At 38.1% G+C, this 22,257-nt stretch overlaps 1 protein-coding gene across 1 annotated transcript in view; it reads left to right on the top strand.

Annotated features, from left to right (window-relative positions):
- The first annotated feature begins 179 nt into the window (after positions 1 to 179).
- IFT57 (intraflagellar transport 57) overlaps positions 180 to 22,257 on the top strand; it is a 79,876-nt gene continuing 57,798 nt past the window's right edge. The window contains exons 1-4 of the mRNA XM_061193049.1: positions 180 to 505; positions 3,043 to 3,205; positions 4,041 to 4,159; positions 7,962 to 8,052. Coding sequence (XP_061049032.1) covers positions 300 to 505; positions 3,043 to 3,205; positions 4,041 to 4,159; positions 7,962 to 8,052 — 579 coding nt within the window. The 5' untranslated portion in view covers positions 180 to 299. The remainder of the gene's footprint in view (positions 506 to 3,042; positions 3,206 to 4,040; positions 4,160 to 7,961; positions 8,053 to 22,257) is intronic.

Here is a 22,257-nt window from a genome sequence, read left to right as displayed (position 1 = left end):
CGGCCTAACGTGAGTAGGAGAACGCCACGCCCCCACGGGGCGGGGCTGTCTCCCAGCCACCGCCTCCCTAGAGGCGGGGAAGGGGCGGGGGGGGCACCGTGACGTCATCCAGGGAGCCCGCCCTGGTTGGAGGGAATTTAGAAGAGACTAGGTGGGAAGGAGGCGGAGTCTAGTTTCCCTGGTGATGGGTTGCCCGGCGGTCGCCTGGTAACCGGCCGCGGAGGTCCTGGCTGCGCTAGCGCAGGCCGCGGAGGTCTGTGGGCCGGAGCTGACGCTGGGCTCTTTCTGTCTGTTCCGCGATGGCAGCGGCAGTGGTCACGCCGTCGGGTTTGGAGGATGGGGTGTCTCGGTCCCGCGGCGACGGGGCAGGGGAGGTGGTCGTGGAACGGGGCCCCGGCGCGGCCTACCACATGTTCGTGGTGATGGAGGACCTGGTGGAGAAGCTGAAGTTGCTCCGCTATGAGGAGGATCTCCTCCGGAAAAACAACCTGAAGCCCCCGTCCAGGTGGGTGCCCTCGTCCCCCGAGCGCCTGGATACCGGCTGGGCTCTGGGGAGATGCCTTCCTCCGGCCTTCGGGGGAACGCCAAGCGCGAGTTAGCGAGCACTTGCCTCCGTCTTCCTACGCAGGAAAGGGCACTTCACCCCAAACTTGGCGACGGAGGGCCGGACTACTCACGGAGCTTAGACTTCGTATTTTTGTAGGGAGAGTAAAGTTTTGGAACTACAGATAGGATTGGAAGACAGCTTGCCTAGAGCACACACGCAGCTCCATAAAACACAATTTTTTTTTTCTGATTATAAACGTAATAAAACAACCTCATAGAAAACTCAGAAAACACAAGAAAATGTGTAAAAATAGTACTGCAATCACTCAATCTCATCCCGAAAGATGAATGCCATTAGCAATTTAGATCTATCTCTAGTTTTTGTTTTCCTCTTTGAGAGCCTGTCCCTACAACTTGTAACTGTGGGTACCTAGACCTTGCTGAGCACTTTATATGCAGTTAGTAAACTTGTTCACTAGTTGCTATGGTTTAAAAGACTTCTGCCTTTGCAGTAGCAGTATTCTCGGAAACTGAGAAGTGAAAAAGACAAATGAAATGACAATTATTGGAATTGTCTCTCTCTCATAGAACCCAAAGGCCTGCCCTGTTCTGGCGGGGAATAAGTCCATCATATCCTGAAGCCACTGGCATTAGTCACTGAGGATAGTGGACAGCCAGCACTTTCTCTTCCAGTCAGTGTAGCTTAGTGATAGCCTCATAAATAAGTTTTATAGCTTTCCTTCACATTAGTACTTACTTAATTTTTTGTGTTTATTTTAGATCAAGACTTTGTAGTACTTTCTCTTAAAGGCTACCGCTAGTCTCAAATAATTTCCCTTGACAGTTTGGATCTCATTTCTTGCTCTCTTCCAATAACTCACATTAGAAGATATGTAGGCTTCATGTAAACTGCCCATATTGCTAAGCCAGTCCATAATAGGAGAAAAGTTAGAGGAAGAATCATTGTTGCTTGATTCATGATAGAAATTGTAGGATTGGAAGTTATTACTTAAATGAATAGGATAATATAAACAACCAACAACTTCTATGTTAATAAAAATGTGTTTTTTTTCTCCAAGTATATTTTTCAAACTAAAAGAAAGGCCTTAAGGTTCTATTGATATAATCTCTATACTATTTCCTCAGGAGTTCAGCAGGGTACTTTGAGTCATGGATTTGCATGGAAATATCCTAGTTTAATGGTTCTCAAAGTGCAGTCAACAGACCAGCAGAATCAGTATCACCTGGGAACTTATTAGAAGTGCAGGCCCTTTCCCTGGTCTAGTGTATCAGAAATCCTAGGAGTGGGGCCCAGAAGTCTGTGTTTTAACAAGCCTTCCAGGTGATTCTGATGCCTGCTAAAGTTTGAGAACCACTGTCCTAGGTCTACAGTATTTATCAGTATCCATTCCTCTGTCTTGGAGTTGTTATCAGCTGATACGGAAAAGATGAGTCGTTAGTAGTGTGTGAACATATATTGATACCTACCTGGAAGGACTTCATGGCCTTTTTTTCTTCCCGGCTTTCTGTTATCTTTCAGAACATTTACACTTACCCTGCAGGAAAAAGTTTTGGAAACAGGAAGGAGTAGACTGCTGATTCTTATGAAAAATAGTTATAATATCTGTAAATCCAAATGTAAACACAATAGTGATAGCTACACATAAAAGCAAAATAAGATCTTTGATCAAACTGACAAATGCTGTTGCTAGCAGGTTTTATTCCTGATATGTTTAGGCACAAATCATGTTGACCCTCATAGGGCTATTTTTAGTAGGCTAGGGGATTTAACCTAAAGCCAACAAATGTTTGTTAGACTGGGGATGTGATACAAACGCAGTGGTTCTTACTCCTGGCTGCACCTTAGAACCACCTAGGAAACTTTTGAAACATGCCCATACTGGGGCTTCACTCCCAGAAGTTCTGATTTAATCTGAGAGGGAAGAAGCAATGTGTAGTAAGGTAGCAATAGTTTGACAAGCTCCTCAAGTGATTCAATATGCAGCCAAGATGAGAACAACTGTTTAACCTAGAGGATAGGTTAGAAACAGTAAGCAAAGATAACAGTGACATTGTAAAAAATGTAAAAATGCATAGTGAATAATCATTAAGGTCTTTTTTTAAACTCTGAGCATCTCTTAATTCCAAATGACCATTTTCTGGAAGTACTCTCTTATTAATTATTCCTGACACATAAATGATTTTGGCCAAAGTTCTACATGCTCGGTTTTTTAACATGACCTGCACTTTCTGGATGTAAAGTCTTTGATCTAATATTTTGTGTCCAGTAGTAATTGCCCTTATCCTGTTGATTAAAAACTTTAATGTGAGTGTTGTGGATTACTAGAAACTTCAAAGAGTGAATTATCAATGTGTTTTGTTGTTAAAGCCATTTGGAAAAAAAATCCTTTGGCAATTTTGGATTTAGCTCCTTTAGCTACTATGGACTTGTTTGAAATATTTCATATTCTACCCTCCCCCCTTCTTTTGAAACAGACACTATTTTGCACTGCCTACCAATCCTGGGGAACAGTTCTACATGTTTTGCACTCTTGCTGCTTGGTTGATTAATAAAGCAGGACACCCCTTTGAGCAGCCTCAAGAATATGATGACCCTAATGCAACAATCTCTAACATATTATCTGAACTTCGATCATTCGTAAGTGTAAACAACTCTCTTCTTTCTGCATGTTCTCAAGTTAGGACATTTTTAATATTGGTAATACAGCCACATAAATGCTAGCCTTTTAGAAGAATTCTCTTTGAACAACTATATATACACACATGCATATATATGTGTATATATGTATATATATAATTATATCTAGATTTATTTTTCAGGTAAAATCGTCTCAGAATGGTTGATATTATAACATTAATGCCACTTCTAAACATGTTTAGTGTACACACATTATAGCCCAAAGTAATAATATTTTTCTTAATCTTGATATGTCTCTGAGATAAATTTATGGATACTTAGTTCTCCTTCTAAAAAATGACTAAAAACTAGGAAGCTGAAACACTGTATTTTGAAAGGGAACTTTGATTTAATAGACCATGATAGCAGTTGTACTTTTCTGACTTTTCCTGGGGACAAGCAGTAAGAATTTTTGGCACACCTGTTATTGATTTTTGACAAGTGAATCACTTCATCGTTCGCATGGTTGTTTAATGATATGATACCAACCTAGTGGTTATACTGAATTTTCACCCTAACAAGATCAATGATTTATTCTGCTGTCATGAGGTTATTGCCTTTTAATTTGATACTTTTGACAGTAAAACATCTTCATTTTCCTTTAGTATTTCTGTACCAATGGATTAAAAAAAAAGACTAAAAAGATGGATTTTTAAGAAGCAATGTAATTAGTTATTTTAAATCATATTTGAAGAATAGAGAAGTGATACATTTATTCAGCAGTACTTTGCTTAAAATATTTTGACATTTGCAATATAAATAACAAGTTATACCCAGTTTATCTTTTGTATTTCAGGGGAGAACTGCAGATTTTCCTCCTTCAAAATTAAAATCGGGTTATGGAGCGCATGTATGCTATGTTCTTGACTGTTTAGCTGAAGAAGCATTAAAATATATTGGTTTCACTTGGAAAAGGTAAAAATTACCCAACCTGGCAACAGTAATTTTATGTGTGTAGCTTTTTCTTCTAAGGGTTCAGAGCTATTTAATTGAACTGATAGGAAGTATTTCTTCTTGACTGTTCTAAACTGAAAATGCCACACTTAATTAGAAAAGTTAGTATAGACAAAATTGGAATATCTGGTATCTTCAAAACCAGTTCTGATATTGTGCCCCTTCCCGGTTCAGATATGTAATTATTAAAGATTTAACTGTAACTGTATATCCTGGTCAATTTAGGAAATTTTTTAAAAGTTTCTTTGCATATATTTATTTATACAACCAAAGATAGTATATATATGGGGGTAAATGATAGCTACAGATTTAAGGAAAAAAATGGAAATTAATATAGTATTTTAAGTGGGATTTTCTCCTTTGTTTATAGTGACTGGGCAAGAATAATACTGAAGAAGCCACCTGACACTCTGTTAGACATTGTTCATTGCTTCTTTCTCTGACCTGTGATTTGTTTATATTTCTATTGTTGTATCTATACCATGGTATTAAAGTCATTTGTTTACAGGTCTGACTTTCTTGCTAGAAATTATGAAATCTTTGTATGTACTCTGTGGCAGTTAACATAGCATTTTATGTATCATAGATACTCAATAAATGTTGACCACATGGATAAGGGAATAAAATATTAAGAAACTGTCAATTTATATAGGTTATAATTAGAAAATATATAAATTTGGTCCTTTGGAGATTGGGATTATTGATAGGTTAGAGACTGTGGAAGGCATTATTCAGGTAAAAACATGAGCAAGCAGTGATTTTGGATTAGAACTAACTTCTTGGAAAGGTGTATATATTGTTTGTATATTTTAATGTATATTCAGTTACATTCTCTCAGGAAAGTTATCTACTCTCTATTAATGAATATTTTTAAAAACTTACTTGACTTAGGTTATCATCAGGTTGAACCATATGAAATTACCGATATTCATCTATTTTTGAACTAAAAAAAGTGGTAATTTCATATGCTCCAACCCCAACAGTACTACTTAGTGCAGTGTGAAGAATGAGTACATAATCTACATTACTTCTTCATTAGATTCCATGAAAAGTTATGAGATATCCTGCATTTGGCATTTTAAAAAAATTATTAAGTCTATTGCCTAATGAATTCTAAATTCACCAGAAATTATTGGTATCTTAACCACTATTTAATTTGGTACTTCCTTTGTTTCTTAGCATATCTTATTCTTGACCACACATTGTGATTTGGATAATTTATAGGGACCGTATATACATGGGGGGGAAGCAGGGGGAAACATTGAAAACAGGGATTAGAGAATATATGTGATATGTAAGTGATGTAGAAGTTATGTGTTTATAGATGCTTATTTTATATATCTAAATATGCTAAAACAAACCCTAGAAAACGTAGAAATCCTAGGAAAACATTGCCTTTAAGATATTATCTAGTTCTAATTAGTTAAAAAAAAAAAAAAAAAAAGAAATTATTCTTTAAGAAGATTGATTTGGTTTGTAGTACTTTACTTCCTTCGTATTAAATGTCGATTTTTGTATTTTGTTAACCTATCTGAGGTATGGATTTTTAAAATAACTTTCCAGAAATAAATGCAAATACTTTTTTTGTAAAGATTTATTTATTTTTTTTATTTCATTTATTTTTGCTTCATTGGGTCTTAGTTGCGGCACACGGGATCTTCATTGAGGCATGCAGGATCTTTCTTTGTGGCACGCGGGCTTCTCTCTAGTTGTGGTGTGCGGGTTTTTTCTCTTCACTAGTTGTGGCACACAGGTTCCAGGGTGCGTGGGCTCTGTAGTTGTGGCACACAGGGTCCAGAGCGCGTGAGCTCTGTAGTTTGTGGCCCACGGGCTCTAGTTGAGGCACGTGAGCTCAGCAGTTGTGGCACACGGGCTTAGTTGCCCTGCGGCATTTGGGATCTTAGTTCCCTGACCAGGGATCGAACCCTCATCCCCTGCATTGGAAGGCGGATTCTTTACCACTGGGCCACCAGGGAAGTCCCCAAATACTTTTTTGAGTATTTTCAGTATGGGAAATGTGTGTCATTAATCTTGATGGAGAAATGAGTGTTCAATACTTAGTGTTAGGACCACTGATTAGATTTTGGAAATAAGAACAAAGCTAAAGTCCTTCTTATTACCTCTATGAAAATAAATTTCAGGACTTTCCTGGTGGCGAAGTGGTTAAGAATCTGCCTGCCAGTGCAGGGGACACAGGTTTGAGCCCTGGTCGGGGAAGATCCCACATGCCATGGAACAACTAAGCCCATGTGCCACAACTACTGAGCCTGCACTCTGCAGCCCGCAAGCCACAACTACTGAAGCCCACACGCCTAGAGCCTGTGCTCTGAAACAAGAGAAGCCACTGCAATGAGAAGTCTGCGCACTGCAACAAAGAGTAGCCCCCGCTCACCACAACTAGAGAAAGTCCGCGCGCAACTGCGCGCAACAATGAAGACCCAATGCAGCCAAAAATAAATAAATAAATACATTTAAAAAATTTTAAAAATAAATTTCAGATTGATCAAAGATGTAAATGTGAAAAATGAAACTATAGGAGTGCTGAAAGACCAAAGGGGTGTGGGACGTGTCATGTGATGCAAAAGCCTTATGTATATGATGTTAAAGCTAGGACCCATGCAAGAAAATGTTGCTAAGTCTATGTAATAAGAATTGTTAACAGTCCTGAATAGCTAAAAGTATAAGAAATAAATAGGAAAAATATTCTTAACACAGTTAGGCAAAGCATTAATTTTCTTAATATACATACATAAGGACAGAGGGCATAAATATGCATTTCACTGAAAAACACACATAACCAATTGAAACATGAAGAGGTATTCAACCGCTCTCATGTGAAAGAAATGCAGTTAAAACAAGAGTGAGGTTTTTTCACTTAGATGATTGGCAAAGATTAAAGTTTATTTACCATATTGGCAGATGTTTACCATATTGGCGAGTGTATGGAAACAGAGTCCCTGTTGTTGGGAGTGTAAATTAGGGTAACGTTTTGGAAGCTGGTTTTAGCAATACCGAGCAAAACAATAAAATGTACAAAGTTGTCGACCCAGCCCTTATACTTGTACAAATTTATTTTAAATGATATACATAAACGATAAATGTATAAGGATGATCTTTTCAATATTGTCTAGTAAAGAAACTAGAAACAACGTCAATTTTCAGCCAGAGATTGCTAGTCATATGACTTATGGTTCAGTGGAATACAGTGCAGGTGTGTTGGGGGCAGCGGGGGGAAGTTGTACACTTGACCTTTGAACGATGCAGAGCTTAAGGCTGTGGAAAATCCGTGTATAACTTGTAGTAGGCCTTCCTTATAAGCCGTCGCTCCAAATCCATAGTTCTGCATCTGCAGATTCAATCTACCAGAAAACGTGGAGCAGTGTAGTATTTACTATTGAAAAAAATCTCTGTGTAAATAGACCCACGCAATTCAAACCCATGTTGTTCAAGAGTCAACTGTATATGTACTTAAGTGTGGTATATTAGTAAGTAAAGAAAGTAGGTTGGCTAACAGTATGCGTGGTATCATCCCATTTATGTACTTGATTCTTCAAATTTGGAGGTAAACATTTTTGCTTCTTTATGTAGAAGGTTTCAGGAAGGATACGTGAAACATTTAACAGTGATTCTGGAAAAGGGGGCAGGTGAAAAAGGACCAGAACTGGTGTAGCGGGGGGATCCTTAATATTCACATTATGCCTTTTTGCTCTGCTGAAATGTTTTGTTTTTTACTCTCATCTCATGTTAAGCTTTATTATTTTAGACCAACATACCCAGTGGAAGAATTAGAAGAAGAAACTGTTGCAGAAGATGATGCAGAATTAACATTAAATAAAGTGGATGAAGAATTTGTGGTATGTGTGTTGCTGAACTTTTTGTTCATTTTCACCGTTGGATTCATTTCCCTTAATTCTCCTAGACTTCCATTTTCTGGAATATATTTTATTTCATTGTTTCTAGAGAAGAAAAGCTTTTGAATAGAGTGCCAAGTATCAGTTGTTTCGACCTTTAGTTAAGTTAATGCTCATGTTCTGTAATGATTGAGGTCTGAATTTTAGCAGAGGTTCTTCAAATGTAGACAGGAAGTAGTAGACCACTAGTTATATGGGTTAACATTTTATTAGCAACCATTCATGATCTTAAATAGGCCATAAATAATAAAGAATTTAGAAGAGAGCAACAGAATTTAGGATTAATACATTCCACTTCATAAGAACACCATTCATTTCTCAGGAACTCCTTTATGCTTCTAAAATTAGGATGATTACCACCCTGCAGGAACTTAAAAAATACTTATACATACCAACATTATTTAAATTGTTTGGCAGCCTCTGGGCCTATCCGCATTCTTAACATTCTATCCATAGTGTGAAATTAAATGTCCACGTCTCTACAACAGACTAGACTAGGAAAATGGTGGAGAAAAAGAGCTTTTCCTCAGAACCAGATATGGATTGACCCTGATGTTTTAGGAAGTGTACATATGATTTGAAATTAAAATGGCAGGGAAAAAAACTTTGTACTGTATTTTACTGTCATAAACCAATTAAATTTTTCAGGTGATTTTTTTGAATCCACAGAAAGTATATTCTGTATTTCAGCTTAAAGTAATTTATTAAGGTACTATATGCTGCAAAGATATTAATCACTGCATTATTTTATAGTGAATGATGAAAATAACCATTAAATAAATTAGACTATATCAGATAGTAGAATATCATATAGCCATTAAAAATTGTTTACAAAGAAATGTTAGTAACATGAGGATGACAACTTATACTATATGCATAAACTCAACTATATAAAATATGCAGAAAAAGAAAAATAATATTAATATATTAACATTAGTTATATATGGGTAGAGGGATTATGGATGATTATTTTCTCTTCTATGCATCTTTATATCTTCAAAATTTTTAACATGTGTTTTATTAGCAGTAGAAATATTTTAAACCATATGTATTAGAAAGATGACTGCTATTTATAGAAGGAAAAAGACCACTATAAAACTAATCAATTTAAAAGATATCTTCCTTAATGTGATAAATTTTTAAAGTCATTCATGTGTTTATTGAGCATCTGTTATGTAGCAGGCACTGGGCAAGAACCTGATGGTGCTGGATGTACAAAAACTCTGAGGCAGGAAGGAGCTTAGCATGACCAAGGAACTGAGAGAAAACCACAGTGGCCGGATCTCCTAAGTGAGGGGGGAGAGTGGCTTAAGATTAACTGGGAAGATAGACCAGGTCCAGATCATTTTGGGCATTTTAAGTTTAGACTTCATACTTTGTGTAATAGATCTTTCCATTCAGGCTCAGAAAATTTTAAGTCCTCACATAGTCCCAGTTGTTCGTCTCACTTATTTTACTCGGTTTTCTTCCTCATCTTGTCTTCTTGGTTACTGTTTATTAGTTATTAGTTAATAGCTTATCTACAGATACCTGGTCCTAGTGCATCAATATTTAGCTTCAAAGACCTATAACTCAAAACTGCTAGTCAGGGGGAAAAAGGGAAGAAAACCTACTAATCAGAAGGAAAACTCTATGAGGGCAGAAACCAATTTTGCACATTTTTTGTATCTCCAGTTTATTATGCAGTGCCTGGTGCATAGTAGGTGTTCATTAAATATTTGACCAAAAATCACCTGTCAGCATATTGCTTGTAACTTTTAGAAATTATAGCTTTTCTTTTTTTTTCTGAGAACGATTTAAAGTTCAAAGCAGCATTATTGTTTGTGTAAATTAGAGAAACAAACTAGAAAGCAGCCTCTTCACACATTTCTTGCCAACTGTGACGTAGAGACCTTCTACTGTCATAAGATCAAGCTGAAGGCCTTCCTCAGAGGGTTGCCTCTGAGGCTGTCATGTCTCTTGAATTTTTTTCTTTCCTTTCTTCCTTATTGTCATTATATTATCCTAAGGAACCCTCTCTTACCTCTCCCATTCCTCTTGCTAAGGAGAGCTGGATCAGTGCCAAAAAGCCTTTGGCTGGTGGGATATTACTTCATTTTTTTGCCAGTTTGTGGGGTAGCTCAAGGATGGTAAAGATCATTTCTGACAGAGTAAAGTTAGTCTATAGTCAACAAGAAACTTGAAACCTTCAGTTTTAGACTGGCCAAATAAAGATAGGACACATTGGAAAGAAAGAAAGAGAGAGAGAGAGGGAAGGAGGGAGAGAGAGAGGCAGAGAAGAAGGGAGGGAGGATTGGGATCACGACCCAGAATATTTTTTTTTTTTTTAAGCATCTTTATTGAAGTATAATTGCTTTACAATGGTGTGTTAGTTTCTGCTTTATAACAAAGTGAATCAATTATACATATACATATGTTCCCATATCTCTTCCCTCTTGCATCTCCCTCCCTCCCACCCTCCCCATCCCACCCCTCTAGGTGCTCACAAAGCACCGAGCTGATCTCCCTGTGCTATGCGGCTGCTTCCCACTAGCTATCTATTGTACATCTGGTAGTGTATATATGTCCATGACACTCTCTCACCCTGTCACATCTCACCCTTCCTCCTCCCCATATCCTCAAGTCCATTCTCTAGTAGGTCTGTGTCTTTATTCCCGTCTTGCCACTAGGTTCTTCATGGCCTTTTTTTTTTTTTTCCTTAGATTCCACATACATGCATTAGCATACTGTATTTGTTTTTCTCTTTCTGACTTACTTCACTCTGTATGACAGTCTCTAGATCCATCCACGTCTCAACAAATGACTCAATTTCGTTCCTTTTTATGGCTGAGTAATATTCCATTGTATATATGTACCACAACTTCTTTATCCATTCGTCTGTTGATGGGCATTTAGGTTGCTTCCATGACCTGGCTATTGTAAATAGTGCTGCAATGAACATTCGGGTGCATGTGTCTTTTTGAATTACGGTTTTCTCTGGGTATATGCCCAGTAGTGGGATTGCTGGGTCATATGGTAATTCTATTTTTAGTTTTTTAAGGAACCTCCATATTGTTCTCCATAGTGGCTGTATCAATTTACATTCCCACCAACAGTGCAAGAGGGTTCCCTTTTCTCCACACCCTCTCCAGCCTTTGTTGTTTGTAGATTTTCTGATGATGCCCATTCTAACTGGTGTGAGGTGATACCTCATTGTAGTTTTGATTTGCATTTCTCTAATAATTAGTGATGTTGAGCATCTTTTCATGTGCTTCGTGGCCATCTGTATGTCTTCTTTGGAGAAATGTCTATTTAGGTCTTCTGCCCATTTTTGGATTGGGGTGTTTGTTTCTTTAATATTGAGCTGAATGAGCTGTTTATATATTTTGGAGATTAATCCTTTGTCCGTTGATTCGTTTGCAAATATTTTCTCCCATTCTGAGGGTTGTCTTTTCGTCTTGTTTATGGTTTCCTTTGCTGTGCAAAAGCTTTGAAGTTTCATTAGGTCCCATTTGTTTATTTTTGTTTTTATTTCCATTACTCTAGGAGGTGGATCAAAAAAGATCTTGCTGTGATTTATGTCAAAGAGTGTTCTTCCTATGTTTTCCTCTAAGAGTTTTATAGTGTCCAGTCTGACATTTAGGTCTCTAATCCATTTTGAGTTTATTTTTGTGTATGGTGTTAGGGAGTATTCTAATTTCATTCTTTTACATGTAGCTGTCCAGTTTTCCCAGCACCACTTATTGAAGAGACTGTCTTTTCTCCATCGTATATCTTTGCCTCCTTTGTCATAGATTAGTTGACCATAGGTGCATGAGTTTATCTCTGGGCTTTCTATCTTGTTCCATTGATCTATGTTTCTGTTTTTGTGCCAGTACCATATTGTCTTGATTACTGTAGCTTTGTAGTATAGTCTGAAGTCAGGGAGTCTGATTCCTCCAGCTCCGTTTTTTTCCCTCAAGACTGCTTTGGCTATTCGGGGTCTTTTGTGTCTCCATACAAATTTTAAGATGATTTGTTCTAGCTCCGTAAAAAATGCCATTGGTAATTTGATAGGGATTGCATTGAATCTGTAGATTGCTTTGGGTAGTATAGTCATTTTCACAATGTTGATTCTTCCAATCCAAGAACATGGTATATCTCTCCATCTGTTGGTATCATCTTTAATTTCTTTCATCAGTGTCTTATAGTTTTCTGCATACAGGTCTTTTGTCTCCCTAGGTAGGTTTATTCCTAGGTATTTTATTCTTTTTGTTGCAATGGTAAATGGGAGTGTTTCCATAATTTCTCTTTCAGATTTTTCATCATTAGTGTATAGGAATGCAAGAGATTTCTGTGCATTAATTTTGTATCCTGCAACTTTACCATATTCATTAATTAGCTCTAGCAGTTTTCTGGTGGCAGTTTTAGGATTCTCTATGTATAGTATCATGTCATCTGCAAACAGTGACAGTTTTACTTCTTCTTTTCCAATTTGTATTTCTTTTATTTCTTTTTCTTCTCTGATTGCCGTGGCTAGGACTTCCAGAACTATGTTGAATAATAGTGGTGAGAGTGGACATCCTTGTCTCGTTCCTGATCTTAGAGGAAATGCTTTCAGTTTTTCACCGTTGAGAATGATGTTTGCTGTGGGTTTGTCATATATGGCCTTTATTATGTTGAGATAGGTTCCCTCTATGCCCACTTTCTGGAGAGTTTTTATCATAAATGGGTGTTGAATTTTGTCAAAAGCTTTTTCTGCATCTATTGAGATGATCATATGGTTTTTATTCTTCAATTTGTTAATATGGTGTATCACATTGATTGATTTGCGTATATTGAAGAATCCTTGCATCCCTGGGATAAATCCCACTTGATCGTGGTGTATGATCCTTTTAATGTGTTGTTGGATTCTGTTTGCTAGTATTTTGTTGAGGATTTTTGCATCTATATTCATCAGTGATATTGGTCTGTAATTTTCTTTCTTGTAGTGTCTTTGTCTGGTTTTGGTATCAGGGTGATGGTGGCCTCATAGAATGAGTTTGGGAGTGTTCCTTCCTCTGCAATTTTTTGGAAGAGTTTGAGAAGGATAGGTGTTAGCTCTTCTCTAAATGTTTGATAGAATTCACCTGTGAAGCCATCTGGTCCTGGACTTTTGTTTGTTGGAAGATTTTTAATCACAGTTTCAATTTCATTACTTGTGATTGGTCTGTTCGTATTTTCTGCTTCTTCCTGGTTCAGTCTTGGAAGGTTATACCTTTCTAAGAATTTGTCCATTTCTTCCAGGTTGTCCATTTTATTGGCATAAAGTTGCTTGTAGTAGTCTCTTAGGATGCTTTGTATTTCTGCGGTGTCTGTTGTAACTTCTCCTTTTTCATTTCTGATTTTATTGATTTGAGTCCTCTCCCTCTTTTTCTTGATGAGTCTGGCTAATGGCTTATCAATTTTGTTTATCTTCTCAAAGAACCAGCTTTTAGTTTTATTGATCTTTGCTATTGTTTTCTTTGTTTCTATTTCATTTATTTCTGCTCTGATCTTTATGATTTCTTTCCTTCTGCTAACTTTGGGTTTTGTTTGTTCTTCTTTCTCTAGTTTCTTTAGGTGTAATGTTAGATTGTTTACTTGAGATTTTTCTTGTTTCTTTAGGTAGGCTTGTATAGCTATAAACTTCCCTCTTAGAACTGCTTTTGCAGCATCCCATAGGTTTTGGGTTGTCGTGTTTTCATTGTCATTTGTCTCTAGGTATTTTTTGATTTCCTCTTTGATTTCTTCAGTAATCTCTTGGTTATTTAGTAACGTATTGTTTAGCCTCCATGTGTTTGTGTTTTTTATGCTTTTTCCCCTGTAATTCATTTCTAATCTCATAGCGTTGTGGTCAGAAAAGATGCTTGATATGATTTCAATTTTCTTAAATTTACTGAGGCTTGATTTGTGACCCAAGATGTGATCTATCCTGGAGAATGTTCCGTGCGCACTTGAGAAGAACGTGTAATCTGCTGTTTTTGGATGGAATGTCCTATAAATATCAATTAAATCTATCTGGTCTATTGTGTCATTTAAAGCTTCTGTTTCCTTATTTATTTTCATTTTGGATGATCTGTCCATTGGTGTAAGTGAGGTGTTAAAGTCCCCCACTATTATTGTGTTACTATCAATTTCCTCTTTTATAGCTGTTAGCAATTGCCTTATGTACTGAGGTGCTCCTATGTTGGGTGCATATATATTTATAATTGTTATATCTTCTTCTTGGATTGATCCCTTAATCATTATGTAGTGTCCTTCCTTGTCTCTTGTAACATTCTTTATTTTAAAGTCTATTTTATCTGATATGAGTATAGCTACTCCAGCTTTCTTTTGATTTCCATTTGCATGGAATATCTTTTTCCATCCCCTCACTTTCAGTCTGTATGTGTCCCTAGGTCTAAAGTGGATCTCTTGTAGACAGCATATATATGGGTCTTGTTTTTGTATCCATTCAGCAAGCCTGTGTCTTTTGGCTGGAGCATTTAATCCATTCACGTTTAAGGTAATTATCGATATGTATGTTCCTATGACCATTTTCTTAATTGTTTTGGGTTTGTTTTTGTAGGTCCTTTTCTTCTCTTGTGTTTCCCACTTAGAGAAGTTCCTTTAACATTTGTTGTAGAGCTGGTTTGGTGGTGCTGAATTGTCTTAGCTTTTGCTTGTCTGTAAAGCTTTTGATTTCTCCATCAAATCTAAATGAGATCCTTGCCGGGTAGAGTAATCTTGGTTGTAGGTTCTTCCCTTTCATCACTTGAAGTATATCATGCCACTCCCTTCTGGCTTGTAGAGTTTCTGCTGAGAAATCAGCTGTTAACCTTATGGGAGTTCCCTTGTATGTTATTTGTCGTTTTTCCCTTGCTGCTTTCAATAATTTTTCTTTGTCTTTAATTTTTGCCACTTTGATTACTATGTGTCTCGGCGTGCTTCTCCTTGGGTTTATCCTGTATGGGACTCTCTGCGCTTCCTGGACTTGGGTGGCTATTTCCTTTCCCATGTTAGGGAAGTTTTCGGCTATAATCTCTTCAAATATTTTCTCTGGTCCTTTCTCTCTCTCTTCTCCTTCTGGGACCCCTATAATGCGAATGTTGTTGCGTTTAATGTTGTCCCAGAGGTCTCTTAGGCTGCCTTCATTTCTTTTCATTCTTTTTTCTTTAGTCTGTTCCGCAGCAGTGAATTCCACCATTCTGCCTTCCAGGTCACTTATCCGTTCTTCTGCCTCAGTTATTCTACTATTGATTCCTTCTAGTGTAGTTTTCATTTCAGTTATTGTATTGGTCATCTCTGTTTGTTTGTTCTTTAATTCTTCTAGGTCTTTGTTAATCATTTCTTGCATCTTCTCAATCTTTGCCTCCATTCTTATTCCAAGGTCCTGGATCATCTTCACTATCATTATTCTGAATTCTTTTTCTGGAAGGTTGCCTATCTCCACTTCATTTAGTTGTTTTTCTGGGGTTTTTTCTTGTTCCTTCATCTGGTATATAGCCCTCTGCCTTTTCATCTTGTCTATCTTTCTGTAAATGTGGTTTCTGTTCCACAGGCTGCAGGACTGTAGTTTTTCTTGCTTCTGCTGTCTGCCCTCTGGTGGTTGAGGCTATCTAAGAGGCTTGATGGGAGGCTCTGGAGGTGGGTAGAGCTGACTGTTGCTGTGGCGGTCGGAGCTCTGTAAAACTTTAATCCACTTGACTGTTGCTGGGTGGGGCTGGGTTCCCTCCCTGTTGGTTGTTTTGCCTGAGGCAACCCAACACTGGAGCCTACCTGGGCTCTTTGGTGGGGCTAATGGCAGACTCTGGGAGGGCTCACGCCAAGGAGTACTTCCCAGAACCTCCGCTGCCAGTGTCCTTGTCCCCACGGTGAAACAGAGCCAGCCCCCGCCTCTGCAGGATACCCCCCAACACCAGCAGTTATGTCTGGTTCAGTCTCCCCCAGGGTCACTGCTCCTTCCCCTGGGTCCCGATGCACACACTATTTTGTGTACGCCCTCCAAGAGTGGGGTCTCTGTTTCCCCCAGTCCTGTCGAAGTCCTGCAATCAATTCCCACTAGGCTTCAAAGTCTGATTCTCTATGAATTCCTCCTCCCGTTGCCGGACCCCCAGGTTGGGAAGCCTGACGTGGGGCTCAGAACGTTCACTCCAGTGGGTGGACTTCTGTGGTATAAGTGCTCGCCAGTCTGTGAGTCACCCACCCAGCAGTTATGGGATTTGATTTTACTCTGATTGCGCCCCTCCTACCATCTCACTGTGGCTTCTCCTCTGTCCTTGGACGTGGGGTATCCTCCTTGGTGAAGTCCAGTGTCTTCCTGTCGATGATTGTCCAGCAGCCAGTTGTGATTCTGGTGCTCTCGCAAGAGGGAGTGAGAGCACGTCCTTCTACTCCGCCATCTCCTGTTTCTTGAGGTAGGCTTGTATTGCTGTAAACTTCCCTCTTAGCACTGCTTTAGCTGCGTCCCATAGGTTTTGGGTTGTCGTGTCTCCATTGTCATTTGTTTCTAGGTATTTTTTGATTTCCCCTTTGATTTCTTCAGTGATCACTTCGTTATTAAGTAGTGTATTGTGTAGCCTCCATGTGTTTGTATTTTTTACAGATCTTTTCCTGTAATTGATATCTAGTCTCATAGCGTTGTGGTCGGAAAAGATACTTGATACGATTTCAATTTTCCTAAATTTACCAAGGCTTGATTTGTGACCCAAGATATGATCTATCCTGGAGAATGTTCCATGAGCACTTGAGAAGAATGTGTATTCTGTTGTTTTTGGGTGGAATGTCCTATAAATATCAATTAAGTCCATCTTGTTTAATGTATCATTTAAAGCTTGTGTTTCCTTATTTATTTTCATTTTGGATGATCTGTCCATTGGTGAAAGTGGGGTGTTAAAGTCCCCTACTATGATTGTGTTGCTGTCAACTTCCCCTTTTATGGCTGTTAGTATTTGCCTTATGTATTGAGGTGCTCCTATGTTGGGTGCATAAATATTTACAATTGTTATACCTTCCTCTTGGATCGATCCCTTGATCATTATATAGTGTCCTTCTTTGTCTCTTGTAATAGTCTTTATTTTAAAGTCTATTTTGTCTGATATGATAATTGCTACTCCAGCTTTCTTTGGATTTCCATTTGCATGGAATATCTTTTTCCATCCCCTCACTTTCAGTCTGGATGTGTCCCTAGGTCTGAAGTGGGTCTCTTGTAGACAGCGTATATATGGGTCTTGTTTTTGTATCCATTCAGCCAGTCTGTGTCTTTTGGTGGGAGCATTTAATCCATTTACATTTAAGGTAATTATCGATATGTATGTTCCTATTCCCATTTTCTTAAATGTTTTGGGTTTGTTATTGTAGGTGTTTTCCTTCTCTTGTGTTTCTTGCCTAGAGAAGTTCCTTTAGCATTTGTTGTAAAGCTGGTTTGGTGGTGCTGAACTCTCTCAGCTTTTGCTTGTCTGTAAAGGTTTTAATTTCTCCATCAAATCTGAATGAGATCCTTGCTGGGTAGGTTAATCTTGGTTGTAGGTTTTTCTCCTTCATCACTTTAAGTATATCCTGCCACTCCCTTCTGGCTTGCAGAGTTTCTGCTGAAAGATCAGCTGTTAACCTGATGGGGATTCCCTTGTGTGTTATTTGTTGTTTTTCCCTTGCTGCTTTTAATATGTTTTCTTTATATTTAATTTTTGACAGTTTGATTAATATGTGTCTTGGCGTGTTTCTCCTTGGATTTATCCTGTATGGGACTCTCTGTGCTTCCAGGACTTGATCAACTATTTCCTTTCCCATATTAGGGAAGTTTTCAACTATAATCTCTTCAAATATTTTCTCAGTCCCTTTCTTTTTCTCTTCTTCTTCTGGGACCCCTATAATTCGAATGTTGGTGTGTTTAATGTTGTCCCAGAGGTCTCTGAGACTGTCCTCAGTTCTTTTCATTCTTTTTTCTTTATCCTGTTCTGCAGTAGTTATTTCCACCATTTTATCTTCCAGGTCACTTATCCGTTCTTCTGCCTCAATTATTCTGCTATTGATCCCATCTAGAGTATTTTTAATTTCATTTATTGTGTTTTTCATCGTTGCTTGGTTCCTCTTTAGTTCTTCTACGTCCTTGTTAAATGTTTCTTGCATTTTGTCTATTCTATTTCCAAGATTTTGGATCATCCTTACTATCATTATTCTGTATTCTTTTTCAGGTAGACTACCTATTTCCTCTTCATTTGTTAGGTCTGGTGTGTTTTGACCCTGCTCCTTCATCTGCTGTGTGTTTTTCTGTCATCTCATTTTGCTTATCTTACTGTGTTTGGGGTCTCCTTTTAACAGGCTGCAGGTTCGTAGTTCCCGTTGTTTTTGGTATCTGTCTCCAGTGGCTAAGGTTGGTTCAGTGGGTTGTGTAGGCTTCCTGGTGGAGGGAACTAGTGCCTGTGTTCTGGTGGATGAGGCTGGATCTTGTCTTTCTGGTGGGCACGTCCACATCTGGTGGTGTATTTTGGGGTGTCTGTGGCCTTATTATTTTAGGCAGCCTCTCTGCTAATGGATGGGGCTGTGTTCCTGTTTTGCTAGTTGTTTGGCATAGGGTGTCCAGCACTGTAGCTTGCTGGTCGTTGAGTGAAGCTGGGTCTTGATGTTGAGATGGAGATCTCTGAGAGATTTTCGCCGTTTGGTATTACGTGGAGCTGGGAGGTCTCTTGTGGACTAGTGTCCTGAAGTTGGCTCTCCCACCTCAGAGGCACAGCCCTGATGCCTGGCTGGAGCACCAAGAGCCTTTCATCCACACGGCTTTTGGGAGGTCTGACGTTTTCTGCCAGCGTTCAGTGGGTGTTCTGTAGGAGCAGTTCCACGTGTAGATGTATTTCTAATGTATCTGTGGGGAGGAAGGTGATCTCCGTGTCTTACTCTTCCGCCATCTTCTTCTCCCCCCCCGACCCAGAATATTTTCAAAGAATATTCTCACAGAATGTTCTCACGGTATATAATCATATCCTTAGTAATTGGCAATAAAAGAATTAAGAGGATACATATTAGGCAAAGAATGACAGGAAATTGTTGAGTGCCTTCTAAATTACTGAGATTAAAATCCTCTTAATTTATTTTAAAACTATTTTTGAGTCTGTTTATATTCAAATTCCTTTAGAATGCTTTCTTAATAATATTTAGTAACTTAAATCCTTTTTCTAGTACCTACGGTTAAAGCTTTTTGCCTATGAGTGTTCAAGCCACCACAATTCAACAAGTATTTATTGATCACCTATGTAAATAGTACCGATTAGGTTATTATAAAAACATTATAAACTTGTCTCTTCTCCCATGGGCACTGAGTCACTGGCATTTCAATCATTTGCTCTGGTTAAGTAGACCATCATTAGTGCAAACACAGGATAGACTGAGCTGTTTCTCAAAGGTGTGCCTCTGCATGTATGCTTAAGATTTAACATGTAAACAGATCAGTTTTGTCTACACCTCTATGCCCCACTGCCCCCATCCCCAAAAACATGAACGTTAGTTGAGTGTATGGAATCTGAATTTATATTGTTTCATGTTTTACTAAAATCTTTCCAGTTCCCCAAAGATTAGCAGAGTTCTCCTATCTTGTTTTAGTGGCCCTACTCCCAGAGTTTCTACTTTCTGAGTAGCTCTGGGATGGAGCCTTACATTTTCACAAGCTCCCAGGTATGCTGATGCTGATGCTGATGCTGCTGGTCTCAGAACCACATTTTGAGAACCACTGTCTTACATACTTCTTTTAATTTCTTTTATTAATTTTTACTGGAGTATAGTTGCTTTACAATGTTGTGTTAGTTTCTTGCTGTACAGCAAAGTGAATCATTCATACATATACATATATCCACTCTTCTTTAGATTTCCTTCCCATTTAGGTCACCACAGAGCACTGAGTAGAGTTCCCTGTGCTATACAGTAGGTTCTCATTAGTTAACCATTTTATACATAGCAGTGTATATATGTCAGTCCCAATCTCCCAGTTCATCCCACCCCTCCTAACCCCCTTGGTAACCATACGTTTGTGACTCTATTTCTGCTTTGCAAATAAGTTCATCTCTACCATTTTTCTAGATTCCACATATAAGTGATATTATATGATATTTGTTTTTCTCTTTCTGACTCACTTCACTCTGTCTGACACTCTCTAGGTCCATCCATGCCTCTACAAATGACCCAATTTCGTTCCTTTTTATGGCTGAGTAATGTTCCATTGTATATATGTACCACATCTTCTTTATCCATTCCTCTGATGACTGACATTTTGGTTGCTTCCATGTCTTGGCTATTGTAAATAATGCTGCAATGAACATTGGGGTGTGTGCACCCTTTCGAATTAGGGTTTTCTCCAGATATATGCCTAGGAGTGGGATTGCTGTGTCATACGGAAGCTCTAGTTTTAGCTTTTTAAGGAACCACCATACTGTTCTCCATAGTGGCTGTACCAATTTACATTCCAACCAACAGTGTAGGAGGGTTCCCTTCTCTCCACACTCTCTCCAGCATTTATTGTTTGTAGATTTTTTGATGATGTCCATTCTGACCGGTGTGAGGTGATACCTCACTGTAGTTTTGATTTGCACTTCTCTAATAATTAGTGATGTTGAGCAGCTTTTCATGTGTTTGTTGGCCATCTGTATGTCTTCTTTGGAGAAACGTCTGTTTAGGTCTTCTGCCCATTTTTTGATTGGGTTGTTTGTTCTTTTGATATTGAGCTGCATGAGCTGTTTGTATATTTTGGAGATTAATCCCCTGTCAGTTGCTTCATTTGCAAATATTTTCTCCTATTCTGAGGGTTGTCTTTTCGTTTTGTTTATGGTTTCCTTTGCTGTGCAAAAGCTTTTGAGTTTCAGTAGGTCCCATTTGTTTATTTTTGTTTTTATTTTCTTACTCTAGGAGTTAGGTCAAAAAAGATCTTGCTGTGATTTATGTCAAAGAGTGTTCTGCCTATATTTTCCTCTAAGTGTTTTACAGTATCTAGCCTTACATTTAGGTCTCTAATCCATTTTGAGTTTAGTTTTGTGTATGGTATTAAAGAGTGTTCTAATTTCATTCTTTTACTTGTAGCTGTCCAGTTTTCCCAGCACCATTTATTGAAGAGACTGTCTTTTCTCCATTGTATATTCTTGCCTCCTTTGCTGTAGATTAGGTGGTCATAGGTGTGTGGGTTTATCTCTAGACTTTCTATCCTGTTCCATTGATCTATATTCCTGTTTTTTGTGCCAGTACCATACTGTCTTGATTACTGTAGCTTTGTAGTATTGTCTGAAGTCATGGAGCCTGATTCCTCCAGCTCTGTTTTTCTTCCTAAGATTGCTTTTGCTCTTCAGGGTCTTTTGTGTTTCCATACAAAGTGTAAAATTTTTTTGTTCTAGTTCTGTGAAAAATGCCCTTGATAATTTGAAAGGGATTGTGTTGAATCTGTAGATTGCTTTGGGTAGTATAGTCATTTTCACAATACTGATTCTTCCAATCCAAGAACATGGTATATCTCTCCATCTGTTTGTATCATCTTTGATTTCTTTCACCGGTGTTTTATAGTTTTCTGAGTACAGGTCTTTTGCCTCCTTAGGTAGGTTTATTCCTAGGTATTTTATTCTTTTTGATGCAATGGTAAATGGGATTGTTTCCTTAATCTCTCTTTCTGATCTTTCATCATTGGTGTATAGGAATGCAAGAGATTTCTGTGTATTAATTTTGTATCCTGCAGCTTTACCCAATTCATTGATGAGCTCTAGTAGTTTCCTGGTAACATCTTTAGGATTTTCTATGTATAGTGTCATGTCATCTGCAAACAGTGACAGTTTTACTTCTTCTTTTCCAATTTGGATTTCTTTTATTTCTTTTTCTTCTCTGATTGCCATGGCTAGGACTTCCAAAACTATGTTGAATAATAGTGGTGAGAGTGGACATCCTTGTCTTGTTCCTGATCTTAGAGGAAATGCTTTCAGCTTTTCACCATTGAGTATGATGTTCGCTGTGGGTTTGTTGTATATGGCTTTTATTATGTTGAGGTAGGTTCCCTTTAAGCCCACTTTGTGGAGAGTTTTTATCATAAATGGGGTTGAACTTTGTCAAAAGCTTTTTCTGCATCTATTGAGCTGATCATATGGTTTTTATTCTTCAATTTCTTAATATGATGTATCACATTGATTGATTTGCATATGTTGAAGAATCCTTGCATCTCTGGGATAA

This window comes from Eubalaena glacialis, chromosome 6 (genome assembly GCF_028564815.1).
Source record: "Eubalaena glacialis isolate mEubGla1 chromosome 6, mEubGla1.1.hap2.+ XY, whole genome shotgun sequence".
Taxonomy (NCBI): Eukaryota; Metazoa; Chordata; class Mammalia; order Artiodactyla; family Balaenidae; genus Eubalaena; species Eubalaena glacialis.
Note: the sequence above shows the minus strand (reverse complement) of the source record. Positions and strands in the feature narration are given on the sequence as shown.